This window comes from Aphidius gifuensis, linkage group LG5 (genome assembly GCF_014905175.1).
Source record: "Aphidius gifuensis isolate YNYX2018 linkage group LG5, ASM1490517v1, whole genome shotgun sequence".
Lineage (NCBI taxonomy): Eukaryota > Metazoa > Arthropoda > Insecta > Hymenoptera > Braconidae > Aphidius > Aphidius gifuensis.
The window spans coordinates 7,541,510-7,558,511 of record NC_057792.1 but is presented as its reverse complement, the minus strand read 5'-3'; the positions used below and the strand labels follow the sequence as shown (position 1 = coordinate 7,558,511).

General features: G+C 29.7%; 2 protein-coding genes and 1 pseudogene across 2 annotated transcripts; all 3 read left to right on the top strand.

Annotated features, from left to right (window-relative positions):
- The first annotated feature begins 220 nt into the window (after window positions 1–220).
- Window positions 221–3,744, top strand: LOC122857452 (cytochrome P450 9e2-like). Its single transcript, XM_044159623.1, has 3 exons — window positions 221–1,262; window positions 2,481–2,901; window positions 3,013–3,744. The coding sequence occupies exons 1-3, from the start codon at window positions 309–311 to the stop codon at window positions 3,213–3,215; spliced, it is 1,578 nt and encodes a 525-aa protein (XP_044015558.1). The 5' UTR covers window positions 221–308; the 3' UTR covers window positions 3,216–3,744.
- Window positions 3,638–7,614, top strand: LOC122857455 (cytochrome P450 9e2-like). Its single transcript, XM_044159627.1, has 3 exons — window positions 3,638–6,042; window positions 6,185–6,605; window positions 6,717–7,614. Exons 1-3 carry the CDS (start codon window positions 5,134–5,136, stop codon window positions 6,917–6,919), a joined length of 1,533 nt encoding a protein of 510 aa, XP_044015562.1. The 5' UTR covers window positions 3,638–5,133; the 3' UTR covers window positions 6,920–7,614.
- A 4,745-nt stretch (window positions 7,615–12,359) lies between these two features.
- On the top strand, window positions 12,360–13,962 carry LOC122856325 (annotated as a pseudogene).
- The last annotated feature ends 3,040 nt before the right edge of the window (window positions 13,963–17,002 follow it).

Here is a 17,002-nt window from a genome sequence, read left to right as displayed (position 1 = left end):
TCGATAATGCTTGAACAACTGTTTATTTTGTTTCTTATTAATGTATATTATTTATACTTTGTTTTTATGTAGATATAAACGATGAAAAAAAATTATTTTTACGTCTCATTTTTTTAAAATATTGATTCTACGCATCATTGTCAGCAAAGGTCATAACTCACTTGATCATTATGACCATGAGATAAATTTTTTTTATCAAACATTTGTCCTGTCATACAATAACAAACAGTCGAACAGACAACTGAATATATGCGTATATTTCATTTTTCGCCTTAGACTGAAATGTTTAGTGAATTTTAGGCTTGTATATGTCTAAGCTGAATTTTAATATTCGCCTCGATAGTATTTTTGTAATAATGGATATTTGGACGGTTCTTTGGAGTATTTTAGTTTTTATAACTGTGTATATTTATTATCAATCTGGCAAAGTGAAGTTTTTTGAAAAACATGGAATTCCACATATTAAACCATGGCCACTGTTGGGAAATGTGGGCGCATTATTGTTTCGAAGAATTTCAATGTTTCATTACATGCAAAATGTGTATAATCTAAATAAAGATGCTAAATACGTTGGTTTTTATGACTTTGGTAGTCCAACTGTAGTTATACGTGATCCAGAACTAATTAAATCAATTGCTATAAAAAATTTTGATCATTTTGTTAATCATCGTTCTTTTGTTAATCCCGAAGTAGAGCCACTTTTTGGTAACAATCTTTTTTCATTACACGATGATAGGTGGCGAGAAATAAGAAATCTTCTTACTCCTGCCTTTACATCAAGTAAAATGAAAGGAATGTTTAAATTAATGTCAAATTGTGCTGAAAATTTTGTTGACTACCTTGTGAAAGATTCAAAAGAAAAACCACTTGAAATATTTTCGAAAGATGCATTTTGTCGTTATACAAATGATGTTATAGCAACTTGTGCATTTGGAATATCAATAAATTCAATGAAAGATAAAACTAATGATTTTTATGTACTTGGTAGAAAGGCTACAAACTTTGAAGGATTAATGTCCGTAAAATTTTTCTTTGTTCGGAGTTTTCCAAATTTCTCAAGATTATTCAACATAAGAATAATTGATAGTAGAGCAGATGGATTTTTCAAAAAAATTGTAGAAGATACAGTACGTACAAGAGATGAAAAAGGAATCACAAGACCAGACATGATTCAATTGATGATGGAGACAAGAGCCAATAAGACTGGACCAACTCTTTCGATAGGAGATATGACATCACAAGCTTTCATCTTCTTTTTTGGGGTTTGTTAACAATTTAAATAAAATTTGAATGAATTCTGTATATTACACAAATGGTATGAACGGCTTTTCATTTCTAATGTTATAATATAATATTATAATATCATTAATGACACTTAATGATTGGTAGCCAGGCATGGGTCATTCGTGGTAAATACTTGGTAAATGACTGGCCTATTATTGTACTGCCGACGATGCATGGTTTTAATCCATGGCCAAGTCTTGGCTGCCTAATGATATGTAACAATGCATAGGCCAAACCTGGCTGATTCTTAGATGGCCAATGATTGGCAACCATATAAATTGGCCAAATCATGGCTGAGACATGGATGGCCCTTGCTTGGTTGCCAGTTATTATCCAAGCTTTATAAAGCTATAGCAGAACTTATAAATGGCCATTTCTTGTTTGCCAATGATTGCCCAAGCCTTGACTGATTTAGTTTCAAGTTTCGAAATAAGACGAATGAAATAGTGATGATTGCTAAAATCACTATTTTTCAGGACTGTCCTGAAAAAGTATTGAAAAATAAGACTTTTGGAAATTACTTCGAAAAGCTCGGAATTTCAAGATTTATCCGGTATAATTTTCAGTGTTCACAACGTACGTATCCAGACAACGATACGTATCCAGACAATAAAGTCTTTAATCTAAACACTTTTTTGTTTTTCCAGACAAAATTCAAATACCTTGACAATAAAAAATACCGTGACCCGAATATCAGGCCTTTTTCCCTATTCTCAATACTTTTTCCATGCTTTTTTAGACCCCAAGACTTTTTCAGTCCTTAAAATTTTTATTCTGGGTGCCAATCATCAGCCAAGTTCTGGCAGGTATTCAATGACTGTTGCTGAGTTGCCATTCATTGGCCAATCCTTAGTGATCCTTAAATGGCCAACGCATGGTTGCCATCACTGGCCAAGCTTTGGCTAACTCTCGGAAGGCCAAGAGCTGGTCTTTGGTTGACTTCATTCAAATCAGAAACTTAATCATTAATTTCGCTATAGCCGCCGTGGCCGAGTGGTAATATTTCAGGATGTCACACAAATAACCCAGTTCAAGTCCAGGTAGAATCAAATATCAGTATATTGCTCAAACATAATTTGTCCAAACAACTATTAATTCTTTGTTTAATAAAAGCCATAAAAGCCATTAAATATATACCTATAAATAAATTTTTTATTATATATTAAATATGTATACTTTCTTTTGTACAAATTCAGGGCTTTGATACGACATCAAGCCTCATGTCATTCGTTGTTCACGAAGTCGCTGCTAATCCTGAGATTCAAACAAAGCTTCAAACCGAAATTGATGAAATGTTTGAAAGAACAAATGGGGATGTAACATATGAAGCTGTAAATAGACTTGCATATCTTGATGCAGTCATTAACGAAACACTTAGATACTATCCGATTGCTGGATTTCTTGACAGAGTTTGTTCGAAAAGTTTTGAATTACCTCCAACATTGCCAGGAGCAAAACCACACCGTCTTGAACCTGGTGATTTTCTATGGTTTCCAGTCTTTGCCATTCAAAGAGATCCAGTATATTTTGATGAACCTGAAAAATTTTATCCAGATAGATTTATTGAAGACCCAAAAGGCACTCTGAATTCTCCAGCATACATGCCGTTTGGTTTAGGTATATATATTTACATTCATTTATTATGTTGAAAAAATTACTTATCAATTGTTTCAATTTTCAGAATAGAATTTATAAATGCATATATTTATAATAATTTTTTTTATTTAGGTCCAAGAATGTGTATTGGAAATCGATTTGCATTATTAGAGACTAAAGTACTATTAGTGCATCTTGTTTCTAAATGTCAACTCAAACCAGGTAAAAAAATGAATGTGCCACTTGAACTCAGCAAGAGTATTTTAGCAATGACCGCTAAAGGAGGGTTTTACCTGGAAATTCAACCAAGAAAAAGCCAGGAAAAAAATTCGTGATTGTCTATGGAAGATCGTTGAAGATGTCACTTTTGCAGTCTATATCTACGACTATAATACTTATATATATAATATATCGCTGACGATCTTTAATGAAGTCCATCTATCGACAACCATATAACATAATACAAATATATATATATATATATATATTACATCTGAACTAAATTTGTGTAACAGCTAATAATTTTCTTGCAATATTGTATAAAAGTGTTTTATTGATACCGTAGATATTCCCATATTTCATATTCTGCATTAGGCACGATTTTGACCTCCAAATATTATCGTTATTTTTACATTAAATTTTCATTTATATATGTTAAAAGTTAATTTAACAAACAAAAACTTGTAAAGTTATGTATAACAAACAAAATTTGTATAAACATTTTACAAATTTATTATTTCGAAAATTCTATTATATTTCAATGTATACACAATTTAAGTTGCATATCTATAAATCAAAACAACTTAATAGATATTAAACACAATTTTTTGTAGATATGATTCGAATCAATATAGAGATTTAACACAAAAAAAAATTAACAACAATAATGTTATATAATAATATGATTGAAAGCCAAAAAAATGGTCAAAGTTGAATTTTTTTTTAAGCAAAAGAGGAATTCAAAGACAAATAAAAATAAAAATTACCAATTAAAATGATTTCATTTTTTGTTTGTTTACAGCCCGTTTTTTTATAAAAAATTTATAAGTTTTAATTTTTTTTTTGTCAATTTGTTTCACTATTTTATTTCACTATTTTATCATATGAAATTTACTTATTCTGTTTTTTGACTAATATTTATATAATATTTATAGAAAACATTATTTTACTAATTTTTCGAGTACACTTCACTTTTTTTTTATAATACTTTTCTAACAGTCTAAATCTATATTTTTAAAAAATGTTACATCGTGGACTCGAACTTGCGATTTCCTAAATTGCCTGACTACTAATTTGACAAGCTACAAACAAAAATAATTTAATGTTCCATTTATTGTATTAGCATAATTTCTCTGTATATATACATTAATTCTTCAGCAAGCTTTATTGTAATTAGTTTGTTTTATAAAATTAAAATACTATGAGGAAGCAGTACCTGAGGAATTGATGTAGATTACAATTTCTGTGTCTACTGCTTGTCCTTGGTATTTTATTTATCTATAAATATTAATTACTGGCAAGCCTATAATTTATTTTTCAATCCTCTCCTCCAAGCATATTTTCTTATTCTTGGAATTTTAATTACGGTTGATTGAAAAAATGTAAATTTTACATAATAATATGACAATAGAGTCGATAAACAAATTTTCAAATTAATTTTTATCTCCATCAAGTATAAAAATAATATTAACACAAAAAAAAGGAAGTTTTACACAAAATTCGTATATAATGTTTTTTGTTCTTGGAAATGACCAAGTTAAAATTTTTAATGTAAATTTTAATGTAAATATAATATAAAATATAATCTTTATCTGTTTTTTAAATTGTTCTTGCCACATTATTCAAATGTAAAAATTCTATTCTTTTTATGTAAATAATATACTAATTACTTTTCTCAGTGTCTCGATAATCCTTGAAAAACTGTTTATTTTGTTTCTTATTAAATATATATTTATTTAGTTAGTTTCCATGTAGATATAAACAAGGAAAAAAATTTATTTTACATCAGCTTTTTTTATTATTTATTCTACGCATCATTGTCAGCAAAGGTCATAACTCACTTGATCATTATGACCATGAGATAAATTTTATCAAACATTTGCGCTGTCATTTAATTACAAACACTTGCAAGACAACTGCATATATATGTGTTTCAGTTTTCGCATTAGACTGAAATGTTTAGTGCATTATAGACTTGCATGTCTAAAAGATCTGTAGCTGAATTTTAATATTCGCTTCGATAGTTTTTTTGTAATGATGGATACTTGGACGTTGCTTTTGAGTTTTTTAGTTTTTATAATTGTGTATATTTATTTTCAATCTGGGAAAGTGAAGTATTTTGAAAAACATGAAATTCCACATATTAAACCATGGCCACTGTTGGGAAATATGGGAGCATCATTGTTTCGGAGAATTTCAGTGTTTCATTACATCCAAAATGTGTATAATATAAATAAAGATGCTAAATACGTTGGTTTTTATGACTTTGGTAGTCCAACTGTACTAATACGTGATCCAGAACTAATTAAATCAATTGCTATAAAAAATTTTGATCATTTTGTTAATCATCGTTCTTTTGTTAATCCCGAAGTAGAGCCACTTTTTGGTAACAATCTTTTTTCATTACACGATGATAGGTGGCGAGAAATAAGAAATCTTCTTACTCCTGCCTTTACATCAAGTAAAATGAAAGGAATGTTTAAATTAATGTCAAATTGTGCTGAAAATTTTGTTGACTACCTTGTGAAAGATTCAAAAGAAAAACCACTTGAAATATTTTCGAAAGATGCATTTTGTCGTTATACAAATGATGTTATAGCAACTTGTGCATTTGGAATATCAATAAATTCAATGAAAGATAAAACTAATGATTTTTATGTACTTGGTAGAAAGGCTACAAACTTTGAAGGATTAATGTCCGTAAAATTTTTCTTTGTTCGGAGTTTTCCAAATTTCTCAAGATTATTCAACATAAGAATAATTGATAGTAGAGCAGATGGATTTTTCAAAAAAATTGTAGAAGATACAGTACGTACAAGAGATGAAAAAGGAATCACAAGACCAGACATGATTCAATTGATGATGGAGACAAGAGCCAATAAGACTGGACCAACTCTTTCGATAGGAGATATGACATCACAAGCTTTCATCTTCTTTTTTGGGGTTTGTTAACAATTTAAATAAAATTTGAATGAATTCTGTATATTACACATTTACTTTGAACAAAAAAAAAACTCCATAAATGCCATGTATAATTATAAATAAATTATATATTATATGTATATTTTCTTTTTTACGAATTCAGGGCTTCGATACGACATCGAGCCTCATGTCATTCGTTGTTCACCAAATCGCTGCTAATCCTGAGATTCAAGCAAAGCTTCAAAACGAAATTGATGAAATGTTAGAAAGAACAAATGGGGATGTAACATATGAAGCTGTAAATAGACTTGCATATCTTGACGCAGTCATTAACGAAACACTCAGATACTATCCGATTGCTGGATTTCTTGACAGAGTTTGTTCGAAAAGTTTTGAATTACCTCCAACATTGCCAGGAGCAAAACCACACCGCCTTGAACCTGGTGATTTTATATGGTTTCCAGTTTTTGCAATTCAAAGAGATCCAATATATTTTGATGAACCTGACAAATTTTATCCAGATAGATTTATTGAAGACCCAAAAGGCACTTTGAATTCTCCAGCATACATGCCATTTGGTTTAGGTATATATATTTACATTCATTTATTATGTTGAAAAAATTACTTATCAATTGTTTCAATTTTCAGAATAGAATTTATAAATGCATATATTTATAATAATTTTTTTTATTTAGGTCCAAGAATGTGTATTGGCAATCGATTTGCATTATTAGAAACTAAAGTACTATTAGTGCATCTTGTTGCTAAATGTCAACTCAAACCAGGTAAAAAAATGATTTTGCCACTTGAAATTAGCAAGAGTAGTTTAGCAATGGCAGCTAAAGGAGGGTTTTACCTGGAAATTCAACCAAGAAAAACCCAAGAAAAAAATTCGTGATCGTCTGTGGAAGATCGTTGAAGATGTCACTTTTGCAGACTACATCTACGACTATATAGTTATATATATCTACTAGCTGATTAACCCGGCTTCGCTCGAGATTATTTTTACAATTTTAGAGATGTTATCAAATGATTTAAAAAATTAATGACTTGCTAGCTCCAAATAATAAATCTAAACAACACTTTATGGTAGCAAATAAAAGTCAGAATTTTTTTCGATGAATTTTTTTTAAATTTTTATGCTAGTTTTTTTTTTTTAGATAATGGATGTCAAAGTTGACAACTTTAACACATAAGAATAGGGGAAGAATACACATTTATGCTTGTCGTTAAAAAAATTTTTACTACTACTATTTTTTAATTATCAGTCTGTTTTTCTTCACAATACGGATTACACACTGAAAACACGTTCCTGCTGCCGTAGCAGTAAAGTAGCAAAATAGACTGCGAAGCGCTGAACTGCTGTAAGAGCAGTACACCCAACTTGGAATTTCTGTACTGCTCTCAAAGCAGTACAGCACTGCTGCTGTAGCGGTAGACTTTACTGTTGATGAGTTCAGGCGTATGAGCGGTACAAAGAATGCTGTATGAGTATGCTGTAAAGACTCATTCGATAAATTAAATGATGTATATATGTATATTATTAATATTAATTATTAATAAATATGATTATATATTACTATTATTATTGAATATGAATCGATTTTAAAATCTTGTATATTATAAAAAAATATGGATAAAGAATTTGAAAAAAATATATTTTATTTGAATATAGAATTAAAAAAAAAAAAATTTACATTTTTAATTTACCGTGTAATAATAATAAATTAACTTATTGATTAAACAAAGGAATTGCATTAACTATAATGATAGTATAAAAATAATATTACACGGTAAATTAAAAATGTAAAAAATTTAATTTTTAAGGCAGTATGTAAATCTCAAAGTAGGACGACTCTTTGGGTGCAAAGGGGCACTCTGATAACCATAGTTCAAAAAAATAATAAGCGCCCCATAATGTCTGAAATTTTTATACTTTACTGCCGCATCTCTAGAAGTATGAGTGTGGGCGGCTCGTATTTACACACACTAATCTACTTCAGCAGATTCTCAATGCTTCGCCCGGTACTGTTTGACCCTAAATTTTCGTCTTAAATAATGAATAACTTTCAAAATCCGTGGTAGAAATCAATGATTTTTTTTTATTATCTTCGTAATTTAAAGAAGTATAAGCTGTAGTAAAATGAAGGTTTTCTGTGAGAGCGTTTTTTCAATAGAAGAGAAAACGAGCCGATGCTTCCTATACGTGTGTAAAAAGTGTTAATTGTTGTCAACTTTGACCCTAATTATCTCACCTAAATCGTGGTAGAAAATTACAAAAAAAATTTGATAAAAGAGATCTTTATTTCACTTAAAAAATAAGCCTCCTTTGATCGAAATCTGTGAGAGGGAATCTTTTTTCAATATTTTGACATACCGCCTTAAAAGAAATTTTTAATTGAAGATTTAAAAAGTTCTAAATATTAATCCTAACCTATAAGTGATGTCAAAGTCGTGAACCGTATATGACCGCGCATATAGATGTGCGCATTCAGTTGCCACAGCAGTGCTTTGTACTGCTGAATCAGCAGTACAGTTTACCGAAAATATACGGGTGTTTACTGTTGATTTACATGGACATCCTGCTACTGTAGCGGTCTACCATTACCGGTCTAATAGCTATTAGAATAATAAATAGATCTAGACCGTGGCAGGTCTAGACCGTGCCTGCAGCGGGAACGTTTTCAGTGCATACTATTGGGCCGAAACTTTGTTTGACGATGGGATTTACTTTCAACCTTAAGGTTGATTCCAAGTCCCATCGCCGTACCAATATTTATGCCACGAAGGGCCGTATATTAATAACGCTATTTTCTATTCCCGTGTCCTGAAATTTTGTGGTGCCACTGATGAAAAAACCAAGTTCTTTAGTAGTATGTGTGTGCGCGAAAACACACGCTGATCCATGGAGCTGCAGCCCTCTTGTCACTACGCTGTTGCAAACTGACTTTTTGCTGACTGCGCATTCAGCTGCGCATGCGTGATAATAACAGGAAAAAATAAACGCCCAAAAGCACCTATTAGCAAACAAAGTTTGCGTCGTACGCCAAAACCATGCTTGTGTTCATGTCGGTGTGCCGCGCATCTAGCAAAGTTTAATGTTTAAAGTTAAATATTTATTAAAGAAAAGAAGAAAAATTGAAATAATTATCAAAATTTTGTCTCGTCCAGGGCTACAATCTGATAGTAAATGTACAGTTTTAAATCAACACACAAAAAAGTTATTCGTAAAACATGAGGTAACGCGTATACCTTGTGTGTTAAAGTTGTCAACTTTGACAGTAAATATCTCCAAAAAGCAAACAAGAAAAAATTCAAAAAAATTCACAATATAGATAATTCTTTCATTTAGAAAATAAGTCAAAAAAATCGAAAGTCTATCAATAATTCAGATATTCGGAATCAACCTTAATTATTTAAATGAGATTTTCTTTTTTAATTTTTTGAATGGATTGATAAGGTATGATGATGATTATTGAATAATTTCGTGCTGCCATTTTATTATTATTAAAGACAAATTAATAGAAAATCTAAACCAAGGTTATCCAACAAAAAATTTTGAACGTAAACATTTTCATTTTATTACACATTTTCTATTGATATAACACATTTCATTTAAACCGAATATTTACCAAAATTTTTACCTACACAGCTTCTATTTATCTATCGGTCTGATGATTCCTAAGCTAGTTGATTCGAAAATATTTATTGTAATTTTTCAACTTTTTGATTATGTTTAAATACAAATAGATAAATCATTTGGGACTATGGCGCGTTCTCTCTCTTTCCAACTCTGTGATTGTATGAGTGTAAAAGCAGCATAAGTCTAAGCGTAGCAGGCTATTATTTATAATAATTAATAACTCGGTTGTTTATTAAGTTATGAAATCGAATAAACGCTAAAAACGATCTCCGTGCTAAGCTCTTTAATTTAAAAAAAAAATCATAATGATCGGTTGGGTAGTTACTGAGAACATATGCCTCAAAGGTTTTCATTTTCACATTTATATATATAGATAAAATATATCGCTGACGATCTCTAACGAAGTCCATCTATCGACAACGATATAACATAATACAATATATATATATATATATGTATGGCGTTCTTAGCCAATTCACGGGGTTTGCGGCCTGACCCTCTGCGATTTTGCCATTTTTGATATGTTGTAGATTTTGGCCTTAAAAAACCCGTATTTTTTTTTCCGTCAATAATTTTCAGGGACGCTACCATCGATTTCGAGTAGAGTGGGTATAAGCTTAAACCCACTCTAATTTCGAGATATCTGAAATAGTCCCTTTTTTCAAATTGTATTTTTTCAACATCATTTTGGTTGTAAAACGAAAGTTACTTTTATAAAATTTTCAATTTCTTTTTAGTTTTTCAGAAAAAAGTATAAAAGATCAAAAGTAAAACAAAAACAATCGAAAAGACTCATTTAAAGTCACTTTTAACAAATCATTAATATTTCAATCAAATATTTATTTATAATTGAAAATATATATGTTTGCTGTAATAAAATTGATTATTTGGGGTTAAAGGTGACTTTAATTGCCTTTTTTGATTTTTTTTAGTGATAATATTTATAATCAATTACAACAATATACATGTATAATGCGTCCTTCAAAAGATAATAAATCAATGTATACACTTTAAGTTGCATATCTATAAATCAAAACAACTTAATAGATATTAAACACAATTTTTGTGGATATGATTCGAATCAATATAGAGATTTAACACAAAAAAAATTAACAACAATAATGTTATATAATAATATGATTGAAAGCCAAAAATGGTCAAAGTTGAATTTTTTTAAGCAAAAGAATTCAAAGACAAATAAAAATAAAAATTACCAATTAAAATGATTTCATTTTTTGTTTGTTTACAACCCGTTTTTATAAAAATTTATAAGTTTTAATTTTTTTTGTCAATTTGTTTCACTATTTTATTTCACTATTTTATCATATGAAATTTACTTATTCTGTTTTTGACTAATATTTATATAATATTTATAGAAACATTATTTTACTAATTTTTCGAGTACACTTCACTTTTTATAATACTTTTCTAACAGTCTAAATCTATATTTTTAAAAATGTTTACATCGTGGACTCGAACTTGCGATTTCTAAATTGCCTGACTACTAATTTGACAAGCTACAAACAAAAAATAATTTAATGTTCCATTTATTGTATTAGCATAATTTCTCTGTATATATACTTAATTCTTCAGCAAGCTTTATTGTAATTAGTTTGTTTTATAAAATTAAAATACTATGAGGAAGCAGTACCTGAGGAATTGATGTAGATACAATTTCTGTGTCTACTGCTTGTCCTTGGTATTTTATTTATCTATAAATATTAATTACTGGCAAGCCTATAATTTATTTTTCAATCCTCTCTCCAAGCATATTTTCTTATTCTTGGAATTTTATTACGGTTGATTGAAAAATGTAAATTTTACATAATAATATGACAATAGAGTCGATAAACAAATTTTCCAAATTAATTTTTATCTCCATCAAGTATAAAAATAATATTAACACAAAAAAGGAAGTTTTGCAAATTCATTATAATGTTTTTGTTCTTGGGAAATGACCAAGTTAAAATTTTTAATAATGAATTTTAATGTAAATATAATATAAAATATAATCTTTATCTGTTTTAAATTGTTCTTGCACATTATTCAAATGTAAAAATTCCATTTACTTTTTATGTAAATAATATACTAATTACTTTTCTCAGTGTCTCGATAATCCTTGAAAAACTGTTTATTTTGACTTTCTTATTAAATATATATTTATTTAGTTAGTTTCATGTAGATATAAACAAAGGAAAAATTTTTATTTTACATCAGCTTTTTATTATTTATTCTACGCATCATTGTCAATAAAGGTCATAACTCACTTGATCATTATGATGACCATGAGATAAATTTTTTATCAAACATTTGCGCTGTCATTTAATTACAAACACTTGCACAGAACAACTGCATATATATGTGTTTCAGTTTTCGCATTAACTGAAATGTTTAGTGCATTATAGACTTGCATGTCTAAAAGATCTGTAGCTGAATTTTAATATTCCTTCGATAGTTTTGTAATGATGGATACTTGGACGTTGCTTTTGAGTTTTTTAGTTTTATAATTGTGTATATTTATTTTTCAAATCTGGGAAAGGGTAGAAGTATTTTGAAAAACATGAAATTCCACATATTAAACCATGGCCACTGTTGGGAAATATGGGAGCATCATTGTTTCAGGAGAATTTCAGTGTTTCATTACATCCAAAATGTGTATAATATATAAATAAAGATGTACTAAATACGTTGGTTTTATGACTTTGGTAGTCCAACTGTACTAATACGTGATCCAGAACTAATTAAATCAATTGCTATAAAAATTTTGATCATTTTGTTAATCATCGTTCTTTTGTTGTTAATCCCGAAGTAGAGCCACTTTTGGTAACAATCTTTTTCATTACACACGATGATAGGTGGCGAGAAATAAGAAATCTTCTTACTCCTGCCTTTACATCAAGTAAAATGAAAGGAATGTTTAAATTAATGTCAAATTGTGCTGAAAATTTTGTTGACTACCTTGTGAAAGATTCAAAAGAAAACCACTTGAAATATTTTCGAAAGATGCATTTTGTCGTTATACAAATGATGTTATAACAACTTGTGCATTTGGAATATCAATAAATTCAATGAAAGATAAAACTAATGATTTTTATGTACTTGGTAGAAAGGCTACAAACTTTGAAGGATTAATGTCCGTAAATTTTTCTTTGTTCGGAGTTTTCCAAATTTCTCAAGATTATTCAACATAAGAATAATTGATAGTAGAGCAGATGGATTTTCAAAAGTAGAAGATACAGTACGTACAAAGATGAAAAAGGAATCACAAGACCAGACATGATTCAATTGATGATGGAGACAAGAGCCAATAAGACTGGACCAACTCTTTCGATAGGAGATATGACACCACAAGCTTTCATCTTCTTTTTTTGGGTTTGTTAACAATTTAAATAAAATTTGAATTAATTTTGTTTATTACATTTACTTTGAACAAAAAACTCCATAAATATGTATAATATAAATAAATTATATATTATATGTATATTTTCTTTTTTACGAATTCAGGGCTTCGATACGACATCGAGCCTCATGTCATTCGTTGTTCACCAAATCGCTGCTAATCCTGAGATTCAAGCAAAGCTTCAAAACGAAATTGATGAAATGTTAGAAAGAACAAATGGGGATGTAACATATGAAGCTGTAAATAGACTTGCATATCTTGACGCAGTCATTAACGAAACACTCAGATACTATCCGATTGCTGGATTTCTTGACAGAGTTTGTTCGAAAAGTTTTGAATTACCTCCAACATTGCCAGGAGCAAAACCACACCGCCTTGAACCTGGTGATTTTATATGGTTTCCAGTTTTTGCAATTCAAAGAGATCCAATATATTTTGATGAACCTGACAAATTTTATCCAGATAGATTTATTGAAGACCCAAAAGGCACTTTGAATTCTCCAGCATACATGCCATTTGGTTTAGGTATATATATTTACATTCATTTATTATGTTGAAAAAATTACTTATCAATTGTTTCAATTTTCAGAATAGAATTTATAAATGCATATATTTATAATAATTTTTTTTATTTAGGTCCAAGAATGTGTATTGGCTTGATCGATTTGCATTATTAGAAACTAAAGTACTATTAGTGCATCTTGTTGCTAAATGTCAACTCAAACCAGGTAAAAATGATGATTTTGCCACTTGAAATTAGCAAGAGTAGTTTAGCAATGGCAGCTAAGGAGGGTTTTACCTGGAAATTCAACCAAGAAAACCCAAGAAAAAATTCGTGATCGTCTGTGGAAGATCGTTGAAGATGTCACTTTTGCAGACTACATCTACGACTATATAGTTATATATATATCTACTAGCTGATTAACCCGGCTTCGCTCGAGATTATTTTACAATTTTAGAGATGTTATCAATTGTTTAAAAAATTAATGACTTGCTAGCTCAAATAATATTTCTATTCCAAACTTTTTGGTAGCAAATAAAGTCAAATTTTTCGATGAATTTTTTAAATTTTATGCTAGTTTTTTTTAGATAATGGATGTCAAAGTTGACAACTTTAACACATAAGAATAGGGGAAGAATACATTTATGCTTGTCGTTAAAAAAATTTTTACTACTACTATTTTTTAATTATCAGTCTGTTTTTCTTCACAATACGGATTACACACTGAAAACACGTTCCTGCTGCCGTAGCAGTAAAGTAGCAAAATAGACTGCGAAGCGCTGAACTGCTGTAAGAGCAGTACACCCAACTTGGAATTTCTGTACTGCTCTCAAAGCAGTACAGCACTGCTGCTGTAGCGGTAGACTTTACTGTTGATGAGTTCAGGCGTATGAGCGGTACAAAGAATGCTGTATGAGTATGCTGTAAAGACTCATTCGATAAATTAAATGATGTATATATGTATATTATTAATATTAATTATTAATAAATATGATTATATATTACTATTATTATTGAATATGAATCGATTTTAAAATCTTGTATATTATAAAAAAATATGGATAAAAGAATTTGAAAAAATATATTTTATTTGAATATAAATTAAAAAAATTTACATTTTTAATTTACCGTGTAATAATAATAAATTAACTTATTGATTAAACAAAGGAATTGCATTAACTATAATGATAGTATAAAAATAATATTACACGGTAAATTAAAAATGTAAAAAATTTAATTTTTAAGGCAGTATGTAAATCTCAAAGTAGGACGACTCTTTGGGTGCAAAGGGGCACTCTGATAACCATAGTTCAAAAAAATAATAAGCGCCCCATAATGTCTGAAATTTTTATACTTTACTGCCGCATCTCTAGAAGTATGAGTGTGGGCGGCTCGTATTTACACACACTAATCTACTTCAGCAGATTCTCAATGCTTCGCCCGGTACTGTTTGACCCTAAATTTTCGTCTTAAATAATGAATAACTTTCAAAATCCGTGGTAGAAATCAATGATTTTTTTTTATTATCTTCGTAATTTAAAGAAGTATAAGCTGTAGTAAAATGAAGGTTTTCTGTGAGAGCGTTTTTCAATAGAAGAGAAACGAGCCGATGCTTCCTATACGTGTGTAAAAAGTGTTAATTGTTGTCAACTTTGACCCTAATTATCTCACCTAAATCGTGGTAGAAAATTACAAAAAAAATTTGATAAAAGAGATCTTTATTTCACTTAAAAAATAAGCCTCCTTTGATCGAAATCTGTTAGAATCTTTTTTCAATATTTTGACATACCGCCTTAAAAGAAATGTTTAATTGAACATTTAAAAAATTCTAAATTTTAATCCTAACCTATAAGTGATGTCAAAGTCGTGAACCGTATATGACCGCGCATACAGACGTGCGCATTCAGTTGCCACAGCAGTGCCTTGTACTGCTGAATCAGCAGTACAGTTTACCGAGAATATACGGGTGCTTACTGTGGATTTACATGGACATCCTGCTACTGTAGCGGTCTACCATTACCGGTCTAATAGCTATTAGAATAATAAATAGATCTAGACCGTGGCAGGTCTAGACCGTGCCTGCAGCGGGAACGTTTTTTCAGTGCATACTATTGGGCCGAAACTTTGTTTGACGATGGGATTTACTTTCAACCTTAAGGTTGATTCCAAGTCCCATCGCCGTACCAATATTTATGCCACGAAGGGCCCGTATATTAATAACGCTATTTTCTATTCCCGTGTCCTGAAATTTTTGTGGTGCCACTGATGAAAAAACCAAGTTCTTTAGTAGTATGTGTGTGCGCGAAAACACACGCTGATCCATGGAGCTGCAGCCCCTCTTGTCCTACGCTGTTGCAAGCTGACTTTTTGCTGACTGCGCATTCAGCTGCGCATGCGTGATAATAAACAGGAAAAAAAATAAACACAAAAAAGCACCTATTAGCAAACAAAGTTTGCGTCGTACATAAAACCATGCTTGTGTTCATGTCAGTGTGCCGCGCATCTAGCAAAGTTTAATGTTTAAAAGTTAAATATTTATTAAAAGAAAAAGAAGAAAAAATTGAAATAATTATCAAAATTTTGTCTCGTCCAGGGCTACAATCTGATAGTAAATGTACAGTTTTAAATCAACACACAAAAAAGTTATTCGTAAAAACATGAGGTAACGCGTATACCTTGTGTGTTAAAGTTGTCAACTTTGACAGTAAATATCTCGCAAAAAGCAAACAAGAAAAATTCAAAAAATTCACAATATAGATAATTCTTTCATTTAGAAAATAAGTCAAAAAAATCGAAAGTCTATCAATAATTCAGATATTCGGAATCAACCTTAATTATTTAAATGAAATTTTCTTTTTTAATTTTTTGAATGGATTGATAAGGTATGATGATGATTATTGAATAATTTCGTGCTGCCATTTTTATTATTATTAAAGACAGAATTAATAGAAAATCTAAACCAAGGTTATCCAACAAAGAAATTTTGAACGTAAACATTTTCATTTTATTACACATTTTCTATTGATATAACACATTTCATTTAAACCGAATATTTACCAAAATTTTTACCTACACAGCTTCTATTTATCTATCGGTCTGATGATTCCTAAGCTAGTTGATTCGAAAATATTATTGTTAATTTTTTTTCAACTTTTTGATTATGTTTAAATGCAAATAGATAAATCATTTGGGACTATGGCGCGTTCTCTCTCTTTTTCCAACTCTGTGATTGTATGAGTGTAAAGCAGCATAAGTCTAAGCGTAGCAGGCTATTATTTATAATAATTAATAACTCGGTTGTTTATTAAGTTATGAAATCGAATAAACGCTAAAAACGATCTCCGTGCTAAGCTCTTTAATTTAAAAAAAAAAATCATAATGATCGGTTGGGTAGTTGCTGAGAACATATGCCTCAAAGGTTTTCATTTTAACATTT

Coding starts and splice junctions, on each gene's coding strand:
- LOC122857452 (XM_044159623.1), top strand. CDS start 309: ATGTCTAAGCTGAATTTTAATATTCGCCTCGATAGTATTTTTGTAATA. Junction 1,263..2,480: donor CTTTCATCTTCTTTTTTGGG/GTTTGTTAACAA, acceptor GTACAAATTCAG/GGCTTTGATACGACATCAAG. Junction 2,902..3,012: donor ATACATGCCGTTTGGTTTAG/GTATATATATTT, acceptor TTTTTTATTTAG/GTCCAAGAATGTGTATTGGA.
- LOC122857455 (XM_044159627.1), top strand. CDS start 5,134: ATGATGGATACTTGGACGTTGCTTTTGAGTTTTTTAGTTTTTATAATT. Junction 6,043..6,184: donor CTTTCATCTTCTTTTTTGGG/GTTTGTTAACAA, acceptor TTACGAATTCAG/GGCTTCGATACGACATCGAG. Junction 6,606..6,716: donor ATACATGCCATTTGGTTTAG/GTATATATATTT, acceptor TTTTTTATTTAG/GTCCAAGAATGTGTATTGGC.